We start from the raw sequence: 10,026 nt of genomic DNA on the forward strand, positions 1-10,026 counted from the left end.
GCTCTCCATTTTCTTTATTTTGGTGGTTTTGTTTGTTTGTTTTATTTTACTTTATTTTTATTACTTATTTATTTATTTATTTATTTAGAGACAGTCTCGCTCTGTCACCCAGGCTGGAGTGCAGTGATGCAGACTCGGCTCACTGCAACTTCTGCCTCCCAGGATCAAGCGATTCTCCTGCCTCAGTCTCCTGAGTAGCTGGGATTACGGGCATGCGCCACTGTGCCCGACTAATTTTGCATTTTTAGGAAGATGGGGTTTCACCATGTGGGCCAGCCTGTTCTCGAACTCCTGACCTAAAGCAATCCACCCACCTCGGCCTCCCAAAGTGCTAGGATGACAGGCGTGAGCCACCGCACACAGCCTGTTTGCTTTTTCAGAGACAGGGTCTTGCTCTGTCACCCAGGCTGGAGTGCAGCGGCGTGATCACAGCTCACTGCAGCCTCAACCTCCCGGGGGCTCAAGGGATCCTTCTGCCTCAGTCTCTCGAGAAGCTGGGACTACAGTTAATGCAATAATAATTTTTTTATTTGTTGCAGAGATGAAGGTCTTGCTGTGTTACCTAGGCTAGTCTCAAACTCTTGGGCTCAAGCAATCCTCCCACCTTGGCCTCCAAAAGTGCTGGGATTACAGGCGTGAGCCACCAGGCCGGCCCTGGAGGCCTCTAAAGGTCACCTTTGCCAGCCCCTTCTTTTATGTTTTATTTACTTATTTATTTATTTTTGAGATGCAGTCTCGTTCTGCCACCCAGGCTAGAGTGCAATGGCACGATCTTGGCTTACTGTAACCTCCGCCTCCTGGGTTCAAGTGATGCTCCTGCCTCAGTCTCACAAATAACTGGGATTACGGGTGCCCGCCACCACACCCAGCTACTTTTTGTACTTTTAGTAGAGACAGGGTATTGCCATGTTGGCCAGGCTGGTCTCGAACTCCTGACCTCAAGTGATCCACTCACTTTGGCCTCCCAAAGTGCTGGGATTACAGGTGTGATCCATCGCGCCTGGCCCAGTCCCTTCTTTTATAGTCAGGGTTCCTGCAGCCCAAGGAGAGCAATCACCTGCCCTAGGTCACACTGCACAGAGGCAGACACAAGAAGTGCCTAAAGAACAGGTGCTTGCTGGGCACGGTGGCACACGCCTGTAATCCCAGCACTTTGGGAGGCTGAGGTGGGTGGATCACCTGAGGTCGGGAGTTCAAGATCAGCCTGACCAACATGGAGAAACCCCATCTCTATTGAAAAATACAATATTAGCCAGGCATGGTGGTGCACGCCTGTAATCCTAGCTACTCAGGAAGCTGAGGCAGGAGAATCTCTTGAACCTGGGAGGTGGAGGTTGGAGTGAGCTGAGATCGTGCCATTGCACTCTAGCCTGGGCAACAAGAGTGAAACTCCGTCTCAAAAAAGAAGAAGAAGAAGAAGGAGAAAGAGAAGGAGAAGGAGAAGGGGAAGAGGGAAGAGGGAAGAGGAAGAGGAAGAAAGAAGAAAGAAGAGGAAAAAGAAAAACGGGCATGTCTCTACGTCTTATTCGAGGCCCCATCCCTGGCAAGGATCACGCTCTCTCCAAGAGGCAGAGGTGGCACCTACCTGTGCAGTTCCGTTCTTGGGCATCCAGGGCGAAGCCCCCCGCACAGGCACAGTGGAAGCTGCCTACCGTGTTTCTGCAGGTACCGTGCGTGCAGAGGCCAGGGAACGCCTTGCATTCATTCACATCTGAAGTACAGGAGCATCAAATCACCCTGATGTCCCCAAGTTTGGGATCCATACACCAAGCCCTCCCTGGGTTCTTCATGCCTGGCCTTGCCCACATCCCCTTTTCCCCAAACACACCTCCCATCTCCAGGCTTTTGCCTGTGCCGTGCCCCTCCCCATCCTTCCGAGGGCCTGACTCCTTCCCCAACCGCACCTTTATAGAACGGCCGGCCAGACAGGAAGTCCCGGCTGGCAAAGCCCAGCCCCCGCGGGCACAGGCTAGCGAACTCCAAGGACTCGGGATCTGGGCAGGCCTCGCACTCGGCTCCCCAGGCGGCCCCAATGGAGCAGCAGCAGACGTCCATCCGGTACTTGCCAGGTAAGGTGACCCCACACTCATCCTCGTCCCATCGCAGGAAACATGGTTCCAATCTCACATCTGCACAAGGGAACGGTCACTGCGTCCCCACCCCTGCCACACTGTGCCCGCTGCGAGACAGGCGTGCTGCTCCGTCACTCCCATCGGAAACTTTCTCCCAGATGCAGTCAGGTCGAGGGCCAGAGTGAAAAGGGGTGACTTCCTCCAGGCACTGCCTGGGAGGGTACTATGTGTGCTGTTCTGTAGCACTGTTCTAAGCCCCTCTATCCGTTTATTTTTCTGAATGATTGATTCATTGGTTGATTGATTTGTTTTGAGACATAGTCTTGCTCTGTCGCCCAGGCTGGAGTGCAGTGGCACAATCTCAGCTCACCGCAACCTCCACCTCCCAGGTTCAAGCAATTCTCCCGCCTCAGCCTCCCGAGAAGCTGGGATTACAGGCGTGTGCCACCACACCCAGCTAACTTTTGGTTTTTTTTAGTAGAGACTGGATTTCACCACGTTGACCAGGCTGATCTCGAACTCAAGTGATCTGCCCACCTCGGCCTCCCACAGTGCTGTGATTACAGGCGTGAGCCACCGTGCCTGACCAATTTATTTATTTTTTTTTAAGACAGAGTCTCGCTCTGTCCCCTAGGCTGTAGTGCAGTGGCACAATCTCAGCTCACTGCAACCTCCACCTCCGGGGTTCAAGCAATTCTCCTGCCTCAGCCTGCCGAGTAGCTGGGATTACAGGCACCCGCCACCACGCCCGGCTAATTTTTGTATTTTAGTAGAGATGGAGTTTCACCATGTTAACCAGGTGGGTCTTGAACTCTTGACCTCAAGCAATCCACCTGCCTCGGCCTCCCAAAAGTGCTGGCATTACAGGCATGAGGCACCGTGCCCGGCCACTAAGGCTTTTTTTTTTTGAGATGGAGTCTCGCTCTGTCACCCAGGCTGGAGTGCAGTGGCCCGATCTCGGCTCACTGCAAGCTCCGCCCAAGTTCACGCCATTCTCCTGCCCCAGCCTCCTGAGTAGCTGGGACTACAGGCGCCCACCACTATGCCCGGCTAATTTTTTTTTTTTTGTATTTTTAGTAGAGACAGGGTTTCACCGTGTTAGCCAGGATGGTCTCAATCTCCTGACCTCATGATCCGCCCACCTCGGCCTCCCAAAGTGCTGGGATTACAGAAGTGAGCCAGCACACCTGGCCTAACTTTTGTTTTTTTGTTTTTTTGTTTTTTTTTTTTTTTGAGACGGAGTCTCACTCTGTCGACCAGGCTGGAGTGCAGTGGCACGATCTAGGCTCATTGCAAGCTCCGCCTTTTGGGTTCAGGCCATTCTCCTGCCTCAGCCTCCTGAGTAGCTGGGACTACAGGCGCCCGCCACCTCGCCCGGCTAGTTTTTTGTATTTTTTAGTAGAGACGGGGTTTCACCGTGTTTGCCAGGATGGTCTCGATCTCCTGACCTTGTGATCCGCCAGTCTCAGCCTCTCAAAGTGCTGGGATTACAGGCTTGAGCCACTGCGCCCGGCCCTAACTTTTGTATTTTTTAATAGAGACTCGGTTTCTACACGTCGGCCAAGCTGATCTCAAACTCAAGTGATCTGCTCACCTCGACCTCCCAAAGTGCTGATATTATAGGTGTGAGCCACTATGCCTGGCCACTAATGATTTTTAGGGCAGTGAAACTACCCTATGTGACACTACAATGGTGAACATATGTCATTATACATTCGTCCAAACCCACAGAATGTCCAACACACCAAGGGTAAACCCTAAGGTGCTCTATGGACTTGGAGATGACAATGAGGTACCTGCGTAGTTTCATCCATCGTAACAAATGCACCCTCTAACCCTGGGGCAAGATGTTGACAGTGGAGGAGGCTGTACGTGCGTGGAGGTGGGGGCTATGTGTTCATATTTGCTGTGAACCTAAAATCGTCCTCAAAGATAAATCCTGGCTGGAATTCCAGCACTCTGGGATGCTGAGGTGGGGGGATCCCTTGAGGCCAGGAGTTTGAGACCAGCCTAGGCAAGATAGTGAGACCCTGTCCCTACTAAAAAAAATTTTTTTTAAAGTACCAATAAAGAAATAAATTAGCTGGGTATGGTGGTGCACACCTGTAGTCTCAGCTGCTCAGGAGATCAAGGTACAAAAATCAGCTGAACCCAGGAAGTGCAAGTTGTAGTGAGATGAGATTGTGCCACTGCACTCCTGCCTGGGTGACAGAGTGACACCCTGTCTCAAGAAAAAAGAAGAAAGAAAAAAAAACCCAACCAAATGTCTTTCATGATGTGTTAGCCGGAGGTGGAGGATCCCAAAGGATGCCTGAAATCTCTCCTATTCGGGCCGGGTGCGGTGGCTCACGCCTGTAATCTCAACACTTTGGGAGGCCGAGGCGGGCAGATTGCCTGAGGTCAGGAGTTCGAGACCAGCCTGGCCAACATGGTGAACCCTTGTCTCCACTAAAAATACAAAAATTAGCCAGGCGTGGTGGTGTGTGCCCGTACTCCTAGCTACTCAGGAGGCTGAGGCAGGAGAATGGCTTGAACCCAGGAGGCGGATGTTGCAGTGAGCTGAGATCACGCCACCGCACTCCAGCCTGGGCGACATAAGCGAGACTCCGTCTCAAAAAAAAAAATCTCTCCTGTTCCTAGAGTCGCTGCGGGTGGAGGGAACGAAGGAAGGACGCATGGCCCCATGTGCGGACCTCGCCTGGACTCACCCACGCACAGCCGGCCCGAGGCTTCCAGCATCAGGCCCTCTGGACACTCGCAGCGGAAAGACCCAGCGGTGTTGACACAACGCCCGTTGGGACAGGCTCCTGGGAAAGTCTCACACTCGTTCACATCTGGGTGGCGGGAAGTAAGGGAGGAGGGAAAGCCGGAGGGTCCAGGGAGGGGAAGGGTGCTGGCTGGCCATTCCCCTGGGGTCTCAAGTTGTCCTTGGGGAGGAAGGAAGGGGATGGGGACAGGGATTGGGGACTGTCAAGAAGGCCTGGGGACCAGGGAGGGAGAACGGCTGTCCCCATCGTAATAGACTCCAGGGCGGGGCTGGAGGTGGCATCCATGGGGGTGATGCAACTGGTTGTGTGCGGGCTCTGGAGTAGGGGGTGAGCTGGACACGGGCAGGGAGTTACCATCGCAGGTGACACCCGTCATCCGGGCAAAGCCCCGGCCACAGGCAGGGTCTGGATTGGGAGAACGAGAATGAAGAGCGGAGTCATTCTCTCATGCCAGCCCCAGGGGGGACCCGCCCCGTTGAGGGCTTTTCCCATGGGCACCTGGGAGGCCCCGAGGAGGATGTTACCGATCTCGCAGCGTTCGCAGGGGCTCCCCCAGGCTGCCCCGAGGGTGGCGCAGCACTCGGACCGCAGGCTGGCTCCCTGAAGGTTCACCTCACAGCGGTTCTCCTGGATCTTCAGCCAGCAAGTGCCCTTGGTGCTGTCTGGGGAGAAAAGGCGGGTCACCTGTCTCACCTGCCGAGCCCACACCTGCACCCTGACCCACAGATGCCCAGCCTCTGGAACGCCATCAGGCTCCAGGGCCGCTCACCTAGACAGATGGTGCCAGAGGGGTCCAGCCGGCTGCCAGGGGCACATTTGCAGGTGTAGGAGCCAGCCAGGTTGTGACAGACGCCGTTCACACACGGGCTGGACAGGCATTCATCGACGTCTGCAGGGACAGCCCCCAACCAGGCCGTGAACTGCAGGAGGAGGAGCCTTACCTGGCCAGGACCCCTCCTCCCCCAAGGGACCGCTGCACCCAGTGGCACAGGGTGCACCCAAATGCACAAGTGTGCAGAGGGCACTGGAATCAAATGCGTGTGCAAGCACACGTGTGTGCTGAGCTGTGTGTGTACACGCTGTAAGAGACAGGAAATGCCAAACTGTTTTCTTTTTTTTCTTTCTTTTTTTTTCTTTTTTTTGAGACAGAGTCTCGCTCTGTCGCCCAGGCTGGAGTGCCGTGGCACCATCCCAGCTCACTGCAACCTCTGTCTCCCACGTTCAAGCGATTCTCATGCCTCAGCCTCCGAGGTAACTGGGACTACAGGCATGTGCTACCTTGCCCGGCTAATTTTTTTTTGCATTTTTAGTAGAGACGGGGTTTCATGATGTTGTCCAGGCTGGTCTCAAACTCCCAACCTCAGGTGGTCCGCCCGCCTCGGCCTCCCAAAGTGCTGGGATTCTAGGCGTGAGCCACTGCACCCAGCCAAAACTGTATTGTTACTCTCACCTTCAACACACACAACACAACACAACACAACACAGAATACGTCAGTGATCAGACGTGGATTTGTTTGTTTGTTTGTTTTTGCCAAACTGCCCAATTCTCCGACACCAGCAGGGTGCCCTATAGTTCAATTCTGACGCTATCTGCCTGGAGTTGAAGTCTGACTCCACAGGTTGAGGGCTCAGTCCCACAAGACTGCCATCCACGCAGGTGCCAATTGCAAATCGGGGCCTCCAGAATTTCTGCCTTCTCCTCGGGCTTGATCATCCGCTAGAGTGACTCACGGGACTCAGGGAAATACTTAACTTATGTTTACTAGTTTATTATGAAGGATATTACAGCAGTGGCTCATGCCTGTCATCCCAGCATTTTAGGAGGCTGAGGCGGGTGGATCACTGAGGTCAGGAGTTCGAGACCAGCCTGGCCAACACGATGAAACCCCATCTCTATTAAAAATACAAATTAACAGCCAGGCGCGGTGGCTCAAGCCTGTAATCCCAGCACTTTGGGAGCCCGAGACGGGCGGATCACGAGGTCAGGAGATCGAGACCATCCTGGCTAACACAGTGAAACCCCGTCTCTACTAAAAAATGCAAAAAACTAGCTGGGCGAGGTGGTGGGTGCCTGTAATCCCAGCTACTCGGGAGGCTGAGGCAGGAGAATGGCATAAACCCGGAAGGCGGAGCTTGCAGTGAGCTGAGATCCGGCCACTGCACTCGTCTGGGTGACAGAGCGAGACTCCATCTCAAAAAAAAAAACAAAACAAAACAAATTAGCTGGGTGTGGTGGTGCACGCCTGCAGTCCCAGCTACTTGGGAGGCTGAGGCAGGATCATCTCTTGAACCATGGGAGAATTGCTTGAACCCAGGAGGTAGAGGTTGCAGTGAGCCGAGATCGTGCCATTGCACTCCAGCCTGGGCAACAGAGCGAGACTCTGTCTCAAAAAGACAAAATAAAAAAATAAAGGATATTAAGGATATTACAAATGATGAACAGCCAGATGGAAGACATGCATGGTGCGGGGTATCTGGGAGGAGACGTGAAATTTCCGTGCCTGCTCTGGGCATGCCACCTTGCCAGCACACAGATGTGTCCATCCACCTGGAAGCTCTCCAAACTCCATAGTTCGAGTAGGACTTCTGGGATGTGTGTATAAATGTGTGCCCCTGAGTGTGTACAATTGTGTGTGACTGGGACCACAAGTGTGGGAAGTGTGAGAATGAGTGTATGGGCCAGGCATGGTGGCTCACGCCTGTAATCCCAGCACTTTGGGAGGCTGAGGCAGGTGGATCACTTGAGGTCAGGAGTTTGAGACCAGCCTGGCGAACATGGTGAAACCCTGTCTCTACTAAAAATACAAAAATTATCTGGGTGTGGTGGTGGGCACCTGTAATCCCAGCTACTCAGGAGGCTGAGGCGGGAGAATCGCTTGAACTGGGAGGCGGAGGTTGCAGTGAGCCGAGATCGCGCCACTGCACTCCAGCCTGGGTGATAGAGCAAGAATCTATCTCAAAAAAAAAAAAAAAAGAATAAGTGTGTATGTAAATGTGAGTATATGCGTGTCTTTCAGTGCGTGTGTGTGAATGTAGGTACATATGCAAGTGTCTTTGAGTATGCATTCTGTGTACATATGCACACAGCATGTCTGAATGTATGTGTCTGCATGTACACAGCATGTGCAGTGTGTCTGGGTTTATGTATGCATGACACATGCAACGTGCATGTCTGAGTGTGGCTGTGTGCAGGATGTTTCTGAGTGTGTGCATATGTGTCTTGGGTACACACCTCATGCAACATGTGTATCTGAGCGTGTGCATATATGTGTGTGTGTGCACACTACATATAGCATGCATGTGTGTGTGAATAGAGGTAACATGTAAGCATCTTTGAGTGTGTGCATGCCTCTGTGTGCACATGCTACACACAGAGTATGTCGGGGCATGTGTGTGTGTGTGTGCGCGCAAACCCACGTGAGCCCGGGACCCTGTACCTTTGCAGATCTCCGTGTCCTGCCAGAGGTGGAAGCCGGGGGGGCAGGAGCAGCTGTAGCTGCCGGGGCTATTGTGACACCACCCGTTGTCACACAGGAGGCTGTTAAGGGCACACTCATCCACGTCTGTGGGGTGGGAGTGGGAGAGAGGGGTGAGGGGTCTGCAGTGGAGGAGGTTGCCCATGCATCCACCCTCCAGGTGGCATGCTTACCTGTGCACTCCTTGCCTGAGGCACCTGCTTCATAACCCAGGTTGCAGATGCAGCGGTAGCTGCCCGGAAGGTTCTCACAGATGCCATTGGCACAAACCTCAGGGTCCAGAGCACACTCGTTGATGTCTGCGGCAGGAGGAAGGTGTGTCAGCAGCAGAAGGAGGGTGTGTCCCGGTGCCCCCAGGGGTCTCTAGAAGTCAGATTCCCCAAGGCAAGAGCTCCAGCCCAGACCCGGCCTCATTTTTCTCTAAACCAGGGTTTCTCAGCCTGAGCACTGCTAACATTTGGGGCCAGATCATTTTTTGCTGCGAGGGGCCATCCCATGCATTTTAGGATGTCGAGCAGCTTCCATGGCCTCCACCCATGAGATGTCAGTAGCACCCACCCCACCCCAGTATTACTCCAGACATTGTGAAATGACCTCGGCAGGGCAGGGGCCAAATTATCTCCAGTTTGGAGATAGTGGAACAGACATCCATACAGTGGCACTGTCATAAAAATAAAAGCAATTATAGGCCAGATACGGTGGCTGTCACCTGTAATCCCACCAGTTTGGGAGGCTGAGGTGGGAGGATTGCTTGAGCCCAGGAGTTTGAGACCAGCCTGGGCAACATAGCAAGACCCCATCTCTATAAAAAGTAAAATTTTTTTTGAGACAGGGTCCCACTCTGTCGCACAGGCTGGAGTGCAGTGGTGCGATCTCGGCTCACTGCAACCTCTGCCTCCCTGGTTCAAGTAATTCTCATGACTCAGCCCCCCAAGTAGCTGGGATTATAGCCACCGCGCCTGGCTAATTTTTCTATTTTTAGTAGAGATGGGGTTTCACCATGTTGGCCAGGCTGGTCTAGAACTCCTGACTTCAAGTGATCCACTTGCCTCAGCCTCCCAAAGTGCTGGCTTTACAGACGTGAGCCACCACACCTGGCCAAAAAGTAAATTTTTAAAAAATTGGCTGGGCATGGCGGCTCATGTTTGTAATCACAGCACTTTGGGAGGCTGAGGTGGGTGGATCACTTGAGGCCGGAAGTTTGAGACCAGCCTGGGCAACATGGCAAAACCTCATCTCTACTAAAAAAAAAAAACAAAAAACAAAAAAATTAGCCAGGCGTGGTGACACATGCCTGTAATCGCAGCTATTTGGAAGGCTGAGGTAGGAGAATCGCTTGAACCCAGGAGGCAGAGGTTGCAGTGAGCCAAGATCACACCACTGCACTATAGCCTGGGTAACAGAGCAAAATGAAAAGAAAAGAAAAGAAAGAAAGAGAGAGGGCCGGGCGCGGTGGCTCAAGCCTGTAATCCCAGCACTTTGGGAGGCCGAGACGGGCGGATCACGAGGTCAGGAGATTGAGACCATCCTGGCTGACACGGTGAAACCCCGTCTCTACTAAAAAATACGAAAACTTAGCCGGGCGAGGTGGCGGGCGCCTGTAGTCCCAGCTACTCGGGAGGCTGAGGCAGGAGAATGGCGTAAACCCGGGAGGTGGAGCTTGCAGTGAGCTGAGATCCGGCCACTGCACTCCAGCCTGGGTGACAGAGC

At 53.3% G+C, this 10,026-nt stretch overlaps 1 protein-coding gene across 1 annotated transcript in view; it reads right to left on the reverse strand.

Annotated features, from left to right (window-relative positions):
• LOC112612869 (fibrillin-3-like) overlaps nt 1-10,026 on the reverse strand; it is a 53,184-nt gene that overhangs the window by 23,754 nt on the left and 19,404 nt on the right. The window contains exons 16-23 of the mRNA XM_025367827.1: nt 8,490-8,615; nt 8,278-8,403; nt 5,610-5,729; nt 5,365-5,502; nt 5,195-5,245; nt 4,781-4,906; nt 1,905-2,129; nt 1,586-1,711 (exon numbers count right to left, since the gene is read on the reverse strand). Coding sequence (XP_025223612.1) covers nt 1,586-1,711; nt 1,905-2,129; nt 4,781-4,906; nt 5,195-5,245; nt 5,365-5,502; nt 5,610-5,729; nt 8,278-8,403; nt 8,490-8,615 — 1,038 coding nt within the window. The remainder of the gene's footprint in view (nt 1-1,585; nt 1,712-1,904; nt 2,130-4,780; nt 4,907-5,194; nt 5,246-5,364; nt 5,503-5,609; nt 5,730-8,277; nt 8,404-8,489; nt 8,616-10,026) is intronic.

Source organism: Theropithecus gelada, chromosome 19 (assembly GCF_003255815.1).
Source record: "Theropithecus gelada isolate Dixy chromosome 19, Tgel_1.0, whole genome shotgun sequence".
Classification (NCBI taxonomy): domain Eukaryota; kingdom Metazoa; phylum Chordata; class Mammalia; order Primates; family Cercopithecidae; genus Theropithecus; species Theropithecus gelada.